The sequence below is a fragment of the Siphateles boraxobius genome, unplaced genomic scaffold (genome assembly GCF_051911475.1).
Source record: "Siphateles boraxobius isolate OS27281-9 unplaced genomic scaffold, OSU_SipBor_1 20, whole genome shotgun sequence".
Lineage (NCBI taxonomy): Eukaryota > Metazoa > Chordata > Actinopteri > Cypriniformes > Leuciscidae > Siphateles > Siphateles boraxobius.
Window position 1 is genome coordinate 11,180,525 of NW_027508811.1, and position 15,363 is coordinate 11,195,887.

General features: G+C 35.7%; 1 protein-coding gene across 4 annotated transcripts in view; it reads right to left on the minus strand.

Moving 5' to 3' along the window:
- Positions 1 to 15,363, minus strand: part of ptpn20 (protein tyrosine phosphatase non-receptor type 20) — a 40,782-nt gene that overhangs the window by 23,829 nt on the left and 1,590 nt on the right. For all 4 annotated transcript variants that reach the window (XM_077236732.1, XM_077236733.1, XM_077236735.1 and 1 more), the window contains exons 2-25: positions 13,671 to 13,818; positions 13,420 to 13,580; positions 12,156 to 12,221; positions 11,796 to 11,975; positions 11,626 to 11,701; positions 8,060 to 8,149; positions 7,314 to 7,389; positions 7,078 to 7,231; positions 6,908 to 6,979; positions 6,580 to 6,754; positions 6,338 to 6,473; positions 5,696 to 5,834; positions 5,465 to 5,617; positions 5,116 to 5,301; positions 4,837 to 4,996; positions 4,043 to 4,286; positions 3,846 to 3,946; positions 3,578 to 3,655; positions 3,378 to 3,485; positions 3,180 to 3,296; positions 2,092 to 2,291; positions 1,885 to 1,986; positions 1,707 to 1,800; positions 914 to 999 (exon numbers count right to left, since the gene is read on the minus strand). In XM_077236732.1, coding sequence (XP_077092847.1) covers positions 914 to 999; positions 1,707 to 1,800; positions 1,885 to 1,986; positions 2,092 to 2,291; positions 3,180 to 3,296; positions 3,378 to 3,485; positions 3,578 to 3,655; positions 3,846 to 3,946; positions 4,043 to 4,286; positions 4,837 to 4,996; positions 5,116 to 5,301; positions 5,465 to 5,617; positions 5,696 to 5,834; positions 6,338 to 6,473; positions 6,580 to 6,754; positions 6,908 to 6,979; positions 7,078 to 7,231; positions 7,314 to 7,389; positions 8,060 to 8,149; positions 11,626 to 11,701; positions 11,796 to 11,975; positions 12,156 to 12,221; positions 13,420 to 13,580; positions 13,671 to 13,794 — 3,078 coding nt within the window. In that variant the 5' untranslated portion in view covers positions 13,795 to 13,818. The remainder of the gene's footprint in view (positions 1 to 913; positions 1,000 to 1,706; positions 1,801 to 1,884; positions 1,987 to 2,091; positions 2,292 to 3,179; positions 3,297 to 3,377; positions 3,486 to 3,577; positions 3,656 to 3,845; positions 3,947 to 4,042; positions 4,287 to 4,836; positions 4,997 to 5,115; positions 5,302 to 5,464; positions 5,618 to 5,695; positions 5,835 to 6,337; positions 6,474 to 6,579; positions 6,755 to 6,907; positions 6,980 to 7,077; positions 7,232 to 7,313; positions 7,390 to 8,059; positions 8,150 to 11,625; positions 11,702 to 11,795; positions 11,976 to 12,155; positions 12,222 to 13,419; positions 13,581 to 13,670; positions 13,819 to 15,363) is intronic.

The following is a 15,363-nucleotide window of genomic DNA, read 5'->3' on the forward strand; positions in this document are numbered from 1 at the left end:
TGAAAATAACAATCTCATTAAAGCAACATGTCTTGTTATTTTACTGTTAAAGACAATGGTTGCCCCATTAGCTGCAAGCCTATGGTGAACATGCCCATGTCATCTGTTTGCTTAGCACACAGCCTGTTACCTAACCAGTGCAAGTGGCTGAAGACTGGTCAGCTTAAGTGTTATAGTGTGTCAGTATGACGACGCACAGCTCAGCGTCATACCCCAGAAAATCTTATTAGCCCAGACAAAAATAACGACCAGCACATATGCTTTCACAACCATGTGTCACTTTAGATCTCTCTTTTCTGCAGTCTGAGAACCCTTAAGACACAAGGGTTGCTGGTTGTCCTAAAGCAACTGACATGCTGAAGAAAGGGCCAAAGACCCTTCAGACATATTGTGACCTCTGTCTCGTCCTTGTTTATAGAGTTCACATCTACGGCTGTTACTTCTCAATATAATCATATTAAACGAAAGCGACTGTTCTTTAACGGTTTGAAAAAATGCAAGCGCTCTTCTACAATAGACTGAACTGACTCACATGGCATGTTAAATAAAGCTGAAAAAATTTAATATATTAGATGAAAAACTTAAATTAAAAAACAAATAAGTTCTAAAATTATTAAAAACTGAAATTCACATAAATTAAAGCTAAACAGCTAAAAAAGCTAAAAAAACAAAAACTATTAAAATGACAAAAGCACATTACAATTATTTAAAAAACTAAACTAAAATAAAAAATAATAGCTAATTCAAAATATTAATAAATACCATATATATATACACTCTCAGCAGAAACGGTCTTATATAACTTCCAAATCATGAGGACTAAACTTATACTGTAGGCTCAATCATATGCAACAGCTAACTACATAAACGGTTGTGATTGTACCGCTCAAAAGTAAAGCAAACATGTCAGTACCTCTCCCGTCCTTTTTAGGCACTCCACTGCCTGCCTGTGTGTGACGGAACGCAGGTTACAGCCGTCCACCTCCAGCAGCCTGTCACCTGTCACACGCACACAACACATCATTGAGCTGTCAACACCAATCATGCATCACAACCAGTAAGGAGTTGCATGTTCATGCTCATTAGCATGTTAGGAACATCTGAGTCATTTTTGTAAATCGTCAAGGAGGTGACAATTATGCATGGAACACACTAAAAAAACCTGGAAAACATACCACTTCCGTTAAAAAGTTACAGTAAATTCATTCATGTCATAAATGTTATATTTATAAATTGAAACATTTACAATGTTACAAAAATTTCTGTTTGGATGGATGCTATTCTTTTTAGCTATCTATTCATAAAATAATCCTGAAAATAAAAAATATGAGACAGCACAACTGTTTTCAACATTGATAATAATAAGAAATGTTTTTTAAGCACCAAATCAGCATATTAGAATGATTTCTTAAGGATCATGTGACACTGAAGACTGGACTAATGGCTGCTGAAAATTCAGCTTTGCCATCACAGTAATAAATTACATCTATACATGCATATATTCAAATTCGCAATATTACTGTTTCAATGTATTTTTTATCAAATAAATGCAGCCTTGTTGAGCACAAGAGACTTCTATAATCATACCGACCATCTTACAAAATATAGATATTTTAAACATTATTTTAAGAAAAGTGTGACAAATAAAATATTTTGAATTCAGAAATTTTTATCATGTTTTATCATTGGTAATGATGGATCTTAACCTATCTGTATTCTTCCATCTTGATCTGCCGCTCCTCCTGGCATAACGCTTTTGATGTAAATTCCTCCATGATGTACATTAGTGTTGATTCCCCCCTAAAAATCATTTAATAATAGTATCATCATCCATTTTTTAAGATTCAAGAATAGAAATGAATGCAACACAGAATAAAAACTCACAGCAACACTGATTCCCAAGCTGCTGTTGATCTTTCTGAGCTCCATGTAGATTTCTTCACCTGGCTTCAAGCTGAAGCTAGAAGAATTATTAGACATCCCATCCTGCATAGGATGAACAAATAAAAATAATTTTGGTTAAAATCAGTATTGTTTCATGTCAGATGTTTTTTTAATAAACTGGACAAGCTGCATCACTATAAATCACACCTGAATATCCAGAATCCGCACCACAGGTATGTGCAGCCTTTTGCCCATTTTAGGAGCCATGATGTTGGAGAGGGTCTCCTCCAGCTCCTCCATCACAGGCCTGTACTCTGCACTCAGGGTGCTTTGGGAGCCAAATCCTTTTTCCAGCATCATCCCTAAATTACTTGCAGCCAGTGAAGTCTTACTGTCCCGAAGATCCTCTAAACATGAACAAAAAATTAAAACATTTGACCATACATTGGTTAGCTTCGTCAGTTTTCTTTCTTTTAAAGGTAAAGTGAGAAATTAATTTCATCAAATGTAATTGAAAAAAAAAGATATACAGTAATGGCTTACTAATAGTTTCAGCATATTAACTCTTTCCCCGCCAGCGTTTTAAAAAAAAAAGTTTTTTTAAACGCCAGCCACAGCGTTTTCACACAATTTTCCTGGCCCCCAAAATATTTCTTTGTGAGAATATCTGAACATGCCATGAAATATGTCAAAAGAAAGAACATAAAAATAAAAAAAATAAACACTTTATTCTAGCTTCATGCATTCTTTTTTTTTTTTATCAACACTTGAATGTGGGTAAGTTTAATTAAAAAAAGCAACATTTTGAGCAAAAAGCAGAGAAAATTGTGTCATTATCAAAGACTACATCTGGATGGGATTCAGAAAGATGATCAAAACATAGATGGAGTAGATCGGGTCCATCAAAACCCCTAATGCCTGCACAGTCCTATACCTTGTCCTGGGTCGACATTTTATTCAGTAAAATTTGGCAGTTATGGGTTATATGCTGTTTAATGTTGGTGGTCACGTTATTTTACATATGCATATAATTACATATGATATTGCTTGTTTCTGCATCTTCTTCGCATGTGTTTTAATCAGGAGATTCAGTACTCTTTCAGAAGATGTGTAATAGCGCCCCCTAGAGTGACAACACGGAGACCCGGAAAATTCCGTCAATGGCGGGGAAAGAGTTAAGCTGGCATAAGAGAATGTATTTTTTCATATTGAAAAATTACGCACTTCACCTTTAGTGAAATAGTATAAAGATAGATCAAGTGAACAATGTGGAATCTCATGTTATGAAGACGTACGTTTGGGTTGGGACACTATGAGCTCCACTTCATCTGGGCTGTTCTGCAGTATGGCAGCAGCTATATTAAACGTCACCCCCTCTAGACTGATCTTATTCAGAGAGATCAGCCGACCGCCTAAACAGAGAAGAAAAAGACTTTCAGCTTCTTTCGTTTGTTTCTTTTGGCATAAATAAGGGAAAAGGGTCAGGATTTTACCTGGTCTGATTCTGCCGTCCTTATCAGCTGGCCCGTCCGGAACGATGGATGCAATGAAAATTCCAAGATCTAACTTCCCTGTGTTGTCCTCCCCGACTATTACAAAACCTTTGCAACAACAGTGATACATCAGTGTTTTGGAGTAGGTTTACAGCAAGCGCTTCATGTTATATAAAAGATGCTTGCTCATTTTTACTCACCGAAGCCAAGTTTGGGATCCTTCTTTAATGTAACACAGATCATTTCTCTCTCTGGGGTTGTTCTTGTTGGTGTGTCCACTGAGAGAAAAAAATATATATTTAGTTGAAATACCCATTTCTCATATCATGTTAGGTTGAGAATAACTGTTGTTTTTAATTTTTAGGGTGTTATTAAGTTGAAATGTTCCCATTTCAAATGTGATTGAATGAGTTCCCAAATTAGTTCCCATTAGATAGTCATGAAGAACTTTAGAGTTTCACTGTTAACCTCTTATAGACGAAGTGGTGGAATGAACCTCTGAGTCCTGCTTTTGCAAAGAGACATTGGACATGATGCGATAGATTGGAGGACCGAAAGTGTCTGGTGGGCTGCAAGGAAGAAAGATCAACACAATAGGACCTTCAATACACATTTGGTTTTTCATTAGGATTTGAATGATGTGCAGAGCAGATCCATTGACACACCTGCTGCTTTGGCTCTGGTCTTTCAGTTCACTTGGAGCTCTTCGTTCAGGAATGTAATTTACTTCATTCTGTTGTTGAATCCGAACTCCGATTTTTGCTGACAGGTCATCGCAAGACTTGCTAATGGAGTCATTTGGTAACACATTCAAACCAATATTATTGAGCACGATCTCCGAGCAAGACAGCCTCTTTATCTGATCGTGTCGAGCACGACATATTGATGTATATTTTGCTACGTTGTCATCTAGAATGAGAGATAAGAGAAATAATTAATTACCCGTTGAGTCCAATAAATTCAAGTTATTTATGATCCTAAAAAAACTAACAAATCATTTCCAGCTGACAAAAACAATAAACTAATAAAAAGGAAAAGCTTCTGTGTTGTACGTCACACGCATCACACAAATGACCAGCGTCGGCCAATGAGCCTACATGTGATGTAGCACTACGCAATCACACTACATGAACTGACTCGAGGCCCACAGAGAAGGAAATGAATAGTTGAAATAAAGTCGTTATTTTTGTTTATTTTTGCGCACAAAAAGTATTCTCGTCGCTTTATAAACTTTGAGCCATTGTAGTCACTTGGACTATTTTAACATACATTTTCGGGGCTGGCAAGTTTCAATCCCTTAAGAAGGGTATGGAGGAGTGATCCAGCTCTCAGATTTAATCAAAAATATTTGTATGAAAAGAATGCAAAAATAGCAGCATTTTCACTAGTGGTGTCAGAATGTTGGACTCTTAAGTATTCAAGTTCAAATGACACTCTATACACAAAAGATTTTACACACCTGATGCTAAACAGTAGGTCAGTTGACGAGAGGTCATCTCACTGTGAAACTTGTGCTGGGCTGAGCAGAGGTTCAGGAGGTACTGTGCGATCTTTGAGCTCTCCGTCACAAAAGAGTGCTTCTTCCCACTCGGGCTGCACTCAATGGTAAATTTTCGTCTCTATGGGATGAATAACAGAACATGATTAAAACCTATAGCATGTTACTGGATTAAATGAAGTAACAAAAAAAGAGCTAAACAAGCAATATATGTCACACAAATACCAGCTGTAAACTCACACTTGTTGACAGACTGTCTGTCTCTGTCCAATGAAATCTGCGGCTTAACATCCGAGTATTGTTTTTTACTTCATATACCAGAATACATTTGGCACAAATTCCCAAAACCAGCTCTCCAATAATAGGTTTTCTTTCACGGGCTACTCTGTGAAACAGCACCCCGTACTCTGGTAGCTGCTGTGCAATCTATAAAGGCATGAAAGACACAGGAGGTATTGAAAACTACGATCCAACATCCAAATATTTGAAGAAAAGTACAATTATATTCATCTGAGAGTTCATTTGTTTTATTGTTAAGTTTTATAAGATTTAGAAGAGTCATTTTAGACTGAAGGCCAAAAGAAAGAACCTTTAAGAACTCCATCTCAGCCTCCTCTGGAAGCATCTGGGCATTATTGGCATGTAACCTTGGCAACTCCTCTCTTAAACAGGGCAAGGCCACTTTCTCTGTGACTCTCTTAGAGATGTACTGTTCCGTCTGGAAATAGTTCTTCCCGTAAACCTGAAAAAGTCAGTTTGATTTCTCAAAATACTGTCTAGTTAGGTCAGATGTTAAAGTGTTCATTAAGATCTGACTCACTTCAGGCATATAATCTCCAAACTCAGCCTGCAGTGCGAGAGCAGCAAGAAACAATGCAGTCTCCTCATTACAGTACACTCTGTCCTCCAGAATGTCTCTCCTCAGCTGGAGGTAGTATTGGTGCCGTGTAAGTCTATGCCTTTTAAAATGAAAAGACAAAAACAAACAGTGAGCATTAGAATAAAAGGAGAAGATTTCATAGCAAACAATTAAGAATAATGGTCATTAAAGGCCCCATGACTTGACAAGTGCAGTTTTCTTTCCTGAAAGACTTCTTTAAATGTGTTCAAAAATTAGAGGTCAGTAAGATTTTTTTAATATTTTGAAAGAAGTCTCTTCTGCTCACCAAGGCTGCATTTGTACCATGTTCAAACGTTTTTACTGTCAAGTTTGATCAATTTACTGCATCCTTGCTAAATTAAAAGTATTAATTTCTTTCAACAAAAAAAAATCTTACTGACCCCAAACTTTTAAAAGGTAGTGTATATGTACTAAAAGTTTATTTTTGGAGTACGCTACCACATGGGTGACCCCAAACCTAACAGACATAGATAAAAGCCTGTTATCAAGGGGTCTTTAAACAGACCATCTAAATATGATGTGCTGTATATGTAAACAGTAAAACAGTTAAAAAAGATATACAATATGTAGGAGATGTCATCAGGGAAAAATTTGACACGGAGAAAAAGGGTAAATGTTGCAGAAGCCAATTTCTTCCAGTAATCTGGGGCAACCTTTGAGATTTTTGTCTCAGGGTCCAAAAAGAAATATTCACCATCTAAATGAAAAAAAAAAAGTAATTATTCACCTTTGCAAGACAGCTTAAAGTGTGGATAATATAAATACATGATTCTCTTTCAGTCATTAATGACACACACAATTACCATCAATGAAAGCAAGGCCAAAGTAAAAGTGTTCCACAAGATTAGCATGTGCCACAACCATGTCGAATACATCTCTCCCGCGGGACTTAATGTCACATTTCACTGCCACACACTGTTCATTTGGCATGATCACGTTAACTTCCCTTTGAGACAAGCTTGACTTGCCTTTCTTTGACTGTATCGATCGAAAGAGAAAGGGAGAAGACAATAAATATACAGAGACACAAACTATGCAACCTTAGAAAGCAGTAAAGCTGAACAAAAGTGCTGAACACTTAAAAATGAAGTTCATTATACATGCAACCAAAAATACGGAAACAGAGTTTACCACTATAGATCCTGGCAGCTCTAAAACTATTTGAGGTACATCAATCATCCTGGTAAATTCAGGTCCAAGACTCTACAATTAAAACATGGAAACAGACAATTAAAAATTATTAAATTAGCATAAGATGCAGCATTCATATTATAGTACAGCACAGATATTAAGCGCATTACCTTAGCTTTCCTTTGGGAGAGGCTGACCGCAGACTCACTAACAGTAATACAGGGACTAGAAGGTCTGGCTTCACTCTTGTTGGGAGTGTTGAGGCATGTACTCCGGGACAGCCAACAACTTGTGCTTCGTCTGTGGTGAGGCCCCAGTGGAGATCTGGGATACCAAAGTATCAAAGAAGACTGACATTAACCAGCACTAATAGCTAATTTTTAAAGTGCAAAACAAGACTACCAACCTGTCTGAGCCCTGATTGGATGTAGTCTGACTAGGTCTACTTCTGAGAGACCAGGTTTTTTGTTGAGGGGAAGTTTCTGAAAAAACAAAACAAAAAACAAAAAATCAGCTAGGCTGAATACTGAAAATAAGTATATGAAAATAAGTACTGTCTGTCTAAATGCTCAGCAAAAATTAAGTACAAATATAAGATACACAATTTAACAAACTGACATGCAATTTTAAACAGCAACAATAGTTTTAATAAACATCTAAATATCTGACAAATTGATGTTAAAAAATTAGGGGTGAAAACAATATATTTACTAAGCAAGGATGCATTAAATTGATCGAAAGTGACATAAAAGACATTCATAATGTTACCGATTTTCTTTTTCAAATAAATACTGTTCTTTTAAACTTTCTATTAATCAAAGAATCTCGGAGAAAAACAGTATAATAATAAGAAATGTTTCTTTAGCACTAAATCAGCATATTAGAATGATTTCTGAAGGATCATGTGACACTGAATACTGGAGTAATGATGCTGAAAATTCAGCTTTGCCATCACAGGAATAAATTACATTTTAAAATATAAAAAAAGTAGAAAACAGTTATTTTAAATTGTAATAATATTTAACAATATTGCTATACTTTGATCAAATAAATGCAGCACTGGTGAGTATCACGCTTCTTACAAAAACATAAGAAAACCTTTACACAAAAAAATCCGAACACAAGCTTTTGTAAAGTAGTGTATGAGCTCACCTTGCTTTAGCTCAGAGTCCAGAGACAGTCTTCGAGTCTCTCCTGTAGCTCCGTTCTCCTCTGTATAACCAGGATATGGTCCACGCTTACCTGCTCAACAGAGACCTGATCACTACCGTCACGATGTATACTGTGCACTCATTCTATACACACAGCAGTTTATACTGGTTTGCATTGAAGCATCAATGCTTTGAGCCTGATTACAACCTTTTGTAATCCCATGTTCAGGTTTAGGTTAAACTGTTAATCCAATTGTGGAAACTATTTTATTGGTTCAATGGTGCTTTCTTACGCACATGTTCGTCAAACCTGCATGGTTTTACTGATTTAATTTTTAGGATAAACATTATAATCCAATGACCATTCCTGGATTATCCAATGAAAAGGTTTGTTAAGACAGGTTTTAAGACAAATGTGTGGCATCAACACCCACTTAGACCTGTTATGCAAAGGATCTGACGTGCAAAGATTGTTACATGACACGATAAAACTCTTCTATAAACAGTGGTGTAAAGTATCTGTACTTTATAGAGTAGTTTATTTTTACTTCATTACATTCCGAAGCACAATATTGTACTTTTTACTCTGCTACATTCCATAAAAACATACTGTGTTCCACGTTATTTCGACCTGAAGAAATCGCCACCCCCTCTGAGACAAGCAATGTCCATTTTGTGAACAAGATTATTTCCAATGAACCTTATTATATATTATTAAATACAAATTAATGCCCATTCATCTTCCCCCGCTGTTGTAGCAGTTTAAAATGATATAAAATTAGTATGTTTGCATAGCATTCCTCTTAAAATGTTAACACATCTTGCCCCATGTGACGTCTGTACATTGTATTTTTATGGCTCAGACTGATGAAGAGCCATTGGGCTCGAAACATCACTTGTGGTGAGAACATTAAATAAATATTTTCTATTTTTGGTGCTGTGGTGTGCCAACTTTTCCTTCCTTTTTAAAAAATTGTCTTGTGGTTGAATTTTTATTTGTATACCATTTGTTGCCACATTTACACAAAATGTATTATCCCCATATTTAAAATACTATATGGTATATTATATAACTTGTTAGCACACTTGAATTATCAGTAACTTAAATCGATATTCTAGTTGAATGTTTTGATAGTGTATAGAAGTGCTGTTAATCAAATAAAAGGGTTTGCTTATTTGCAATACATATTTAATGTATGCACTAATCTTTTTCATTAGTGCAGACTACTGACTAGTCTGATTAGTCCTAGCTAGAATAAATATATGGTTCATAAATCAGTACTTTTTACTTTTAATACTTAAAGCTGCAGTCCGTAGTTTTTCCTCTTTGTCGCCACCTCTGTTCAAAATCTGCAATTGCAGTTATTCGCAGAATTATCAACTTTATGTGGGTTGTGCCTCGGCGTGGAGCACAGAGCGGATGAATCCAATGTTTTGAGGAGAATGTGCGGCTGTCAGTCACCGCGCGGTGTGGATACTATCATTCGGATTACAGATTCTACTTTTTGGAAGTTTGACCAACATAAAACATTGCAGTAAATCGCGATGATTAAATCTAACGATCGCTTATCATATCACGTCAAACCATGCAAATTATCATTTGTTCTCAAATTGTTAATGTTAACAACATCAGCATTGCGTGACTACATTTAACGCCCTTCAGATATCTATCCTTGTTTTCGCATGGGCCGGTTGCAGTTTCTTTTTTTCTGTAGCCACTCCGAAGTCCAAAGTCTTTTGCATTTTACAATGGGTGAATCTCCAGTTGTCACTGGTGATTGTCGTTTGAACCTTTCTGGATCCGTCATCAAATTAATAAGTTTAATTATATCAAGTGCTGTGAGAATATCCTCACACGCAATATAGCCTACTAGCCGAGACTTCTTTTTTATGTGTACAGATGTGACGTAATGACGCAAAGACATCCTCGAATTTCCCGCGGAAATCCACCAGTACCACTGGAATTAAAAAAATAATTACAAGCTTACCGTTTTGACTAGAGCTAAGGCAAGCAGATAGTTTTGAACACTGGTTGGTTATGTACTTGCTCAAAAATTTATTTTGGATAATTTTTAACGCAAAAAAGTTACGGACTGAAGCTTTAAGTGCATTAAAAATCAAGTATTTTTGTAAAACGGAAAATGAGTATACTTTTACAGGAGTAATATTTTAATAGGGTATCTGTACTTTTACTCATGCACTTGATTTGTGTACTTCGTTCACCACTGTCTATAAATACCTGCTACATAAACACATTTGAATATGTATCAAAACATCAAGTCAAATGTACATTCATTATAAATACTTTAAAATGTAAACATAATTCAAATATAAAAAATAGCATTTTAAAATATAGCTGCAAGCAGCAATTAAGGGGCCAAGCACAACAGAGGCAGAATGAGGAGCTAAAAATCAAGGCAGCAAGCATCAGACCAACTGCAAAATAAGTAAAGACATTCGGAGATGGTTTTAAGCTAAACAGTTTTGAGCCCATAAATACACTTGTAATGTGACATAATTGCATGTTATTATTTTTGACCAATAGGTGACACTGACACCAAATTGATATGTTGTGGTCAGTGTTTGGTGACAATTTTCAAACTGTTCAGAAGTTATAAGCTAAAAAATCATCATATTTAGTGGCCACTAGGTGGCACTGTGGCGAAACTGTATAGGTACCATCAGATAGTAATAACAAAAAACAAGTTTTGTCAGAATACGTTAAAGTGTTGCAGAGATTGCCTCACGTCCGTTTGGCATGTTGTTCAGAAAATTTGCCTTGAATATGCCTTAAAATTTAACTTGAATTACATGGAGGGGGGATTGAGGGCTCGTCAGCAAGGTCTGAGGATAACCTGATTACATTTTTTGTAAACATCGGAGCAACATAGATACCAATTTTGTCATAGTCAGCTAAACTTCCTGTCTGCCATTTTGATTTTTTTTAACCTACTATTTTGCATGACCCAATGAATCTATTAAGAACATTTTCATTACAATAGGCAAAATTAATCAAAAGCTTTTAGCATTTTTTTTAAATTTCATAATAATTCTTTACCACATGATGGCGCTGCCCCAAAACGTTTTGAGTACCTTCAGGGCATGGTACTGATGACACTTTTGTGGAAAATTCAAAATGGCAGAACATTTTTCATTAACAAAAAGATTTGTGTTTCTAGCCCTTACGGTTCAAAAGTTATTAGCATAAATGTAAGTAAAAGTTTGGACAGTTGGTGGTGCTAGAGGGATTGAGTTAGAGACTCCAAAAATGCTATTGGACTGTCTTCTATATGTGCCAAATTTCACAACTTTTTACCATACGTTCTATTAGGATGCCATAGACTTCAACAGCTGAAGAAGAACAAGAACAAGAAGAAGAACAAGAACAAGAACAAGAAGAAGAAGACTAACGGATACAATTATAGTTGCTTACGCACCTTTGGTGCTTGGCCCCTAAATATTACAAAATATGTGATTATTATTAAAATTACTATTACTTATTTGACTACACTTCTTACAGTATTTTTATAACTATAAGAGGATTTTGAGATTCAAGGTTATTCCTACCATGAAGTCTTTCTCTGATCATCTGACTTTTCCCACTCAACTGCACAACATTTTCAGTTAAAGCAGCTCGATCCACCTGGAAATGAAGATCTCATGAACTCCTTGGGTACCAATTTTATAAATTGATCAACTGAGAAGTTTTTCAGTATAAATGCTTCTTTTAAACTCACAGAGTCTTGGAAGACATCCTCTACCAGCTGTTTGATGACTTTGTTAGGAGGAGGCAGGAGAGACGCTTTGTGGTGCGATTCACACAACTCCAAGATGGAGTTCAGGTTGGCTCGCCGATGGGCCATATCCTCACACATGCTCAGGAGAAGGCAATTCAGAGAGTCGCTTAGCTGAATAGGCTAAACAAGCAGAAAACACATTTCCACAATATTTTCAGATGGAAAGTAAAGGTGATGAAAGTTTAATGTAGCTTGCTTATTCTTCACTGGTATTTGATCATTCTTATTCTTATATGGTTACTTATAATCGTATACAGTCTTTACTTTCTTATTTATTACTCGGATTTCTGTGAAACTGACCTGGTTTTGAGGGAGATGATAATCAACTGACCAATACAGAGTCATACCAAGAGAATACACGATAATCTGGAAGAAACGACACTCAAATCATCAGCATCTCTTCTGTGAGCATTCAACTTAAGTACAACAATAAAGAAGGGCACTTTTGTCAAATAAATCCAACCCTCTACATTTCAACTAAATTTCACGCTAGGTCAGGAAAACGGTAAAATTAAAAGATAAATAATAAGATTAAAATAAATAAGTAAAAAATAATATAGATTAAAATAAATAAATAAATTAGATTAAAATAAATAAATTAGATTAAAATAAATAAATAAAAACGTTGTTTATATTCAGTACTGTGCAAAAGTCTCAGGCGCATTTTCACACATTCAAAAAAGGTTTTAAGCCAGTTATTTATATCTTTTGCTGTAGTGTGTCAGTAGGAAATATTAGTTTCCATTTCCAGGTTTCTTCCTGTTTCTTCATGTAATCACAGACAGACTTGATGATGGTGAGATCAGATCTCCGTGTGGATCATACCGGCTGTTGTTAGACTCCTTGTGCATACAAAAATCTCACTGGATTATTACAATTAATGGCAAAAGGAATGTTTAAAATGTAAACTGATATTTCATACTGACACACTATAAATAACTGGCTTAAAACCATTTTTGGTTTGTACGGTGAATAAAAAGATAAAATAAAATAAACAAAAGATAAATAACACATTTAACAGTACATTAGTGCATTCTAGGATGGGTGCCCCTCACACGAGTGAGATCTAAAAGAAAACCCATGAGAGTTTGTGACTAAATAAATAATGTCTGTCGTTAGCTATTGGCTAATAAATTAAGTGCTACATTCCACTTGTGAGTGATTGAATTTGGCCAAAGACTATACATATACAAGAGTAAGTTTAGCTGATACATTTTCACTGCGTGTCGTGTCCTATGGTGGCTTTAGGGCGCTTTCCCACTACCTGACAGGAAAGAGTGCGTTAGCTCATTTAAGAAGGCGTGAACAAAGCATCAGTGTATATCAATACATATCCGTAAAAAATCTGTCATTTTGTGATGAGAAGCTGATTTGATTTGAAATTTATATTAGCTAGTAAATGTTTATATATATATATATATATATATATATATATATATATATATATATATATATATGTACAAGCCAATGCAGTTTATATCGCCAGTGTGTCCGTAGAGGGTTGAAATCAGATTTTGCAGGTTAAGTGTATGATAACCTCCTGATGTCGCTGAATGGAACTGACCTTCTCCATGGCTAGTTTGGTGGAAATGGCACGGCCTTGCAGCATCTCTGGGGCTGTGAAGGCACAAACCTCATCTGTCATCGCACAGTTCTTGAACGCCAGTGTCCCAGTCGCAGACAAGAGCAGTGATGCAGGAGTTATAATGTTGCAGATATTGTGACCTAGAAAAACATACCCACATTCATTTTGCATGGACTGCACTCTTCACCAGCAGGAAGAAAAAAACACTAACTGCAAGGTCAACGTTTTACCTTTGTAAGACAGGTCTACAAGTGATTCAGCCGAGCCCAGCAGGAGGGACCAAATCTCGTCCTCTTCCAGCGGTCCTCCTCTGGCTTCCAGCACCTCTGCGATGGTCACAAACGTGCTGCTCATCCTGCAGAGTCGCGAGACAGATACCTGAGAAGGAGAGACACAAGCTAAATGGCTGATGGAGGAGGGGAGAAATCTGTTGGAAGAAGAGGATGGAGCCTAAACAAAGTGATCAGCAGGGACTCTGCTCTCATTACCAATGTTTCATAACAATTTTGCGTAATATACATATATTTATAATGTGTGATGTGTAAATCTAAATCTGTCAACAATTATCTATTTTTATCTTTTGCTGAAGTTTAGGCGAGAATGTGCCAATTGTTTTGCATAATCGCTGTGGGTTGGATTTCAGAGGACACCTTTTCAGATCCTTTTTGGAGAACAGCAAGCTACAAACATACAGATTTTAAATGTTTTACACAAGTTATGCTAAAAGATTTAAGTCCGTTTTTTCCCTATATGAAATACTTGTTTATATACTGTAATTCCAATTCACATCTACTTCAATATATTGTTTCACCTGCTACAATACTGAACAATACAGAGTTTCCTGAGATCTTTTCATTTATTCCAGTGTGTCTCACTGTAACTACACAAGACAGAAGGCAGGGGGAGACATTTCATGCCAGTACATGCCATGTACATCCCCAAAACTAATCAATAATATACACTTCTCAAAGGAACGTCCCAGTTAGTACATAAAACTCTTTTTGATTTGGTGTTCAAAAGTACAAAAATCGAAATAGCTTGCTAGAGCACCAGTGAAATTAACTTCACTTTACACGCCTTTTTGGTATATGAGGAAGATAATTTAATAAACCAATAGTATAGTGACTTTTTCATTCATTTAGCTAGTCGTTAGGTGTTTCATTTTGCTGTGATGTATCATGAAAAAAATTACAGTACTGACTTTCTAAGCACAGTCCTGGTGTTATTTAGCATAATTCATTATTTAAAATAATAATTACAATCATGTCTATCAGCTGATGTCTCCATTATGAGGCAGTAAATGAGAAGCGCTAACAATATTTAATTAAAGTCCAAAATGAACAAAATCTAATCCTCTCCCACACATTTTTACATTGCATGTACTTTTTCACTATTAGTCACATCACACTATGGAAGTTACATTTTCAATGCTGTTAATAGAAAACTGTGATTAAATTTTTAAAGCAAGGTTACCACAAGCCAACGCACTAAAAAGAAAGAAAAGTTAAGGATTACAGTAATCTGGCACGAGAAGTGAGACATAATAAGATGTCCATAAGAAGATGCCAGTGACTGCTACAGTAAATGTGCCAAGAAATGTCACCAACATCAGCCATCAGGTACTCCAGGTAAAGCTCCAGGTAAAAAGCTACACCATCAAATTAATGGAAGCTCTAATAAATAATGATTTTCCTGTAATTACTGCGGCAGAATTCACTCATTAACCATCTCACAGATATTTAGCAATGTATTGTGTTTAAGTAATTTGAAGAACTATTTGATGAAAAACTATTTGATTTTTTAACTAAAATGCTCCAATTTAACTTTAAATGCCATACAAAATATATAACATGAATTTTACATTTTAATTTATATAATAAATACAAATACAATGCATTTAAATAAGAGACAAAAACTAATGAT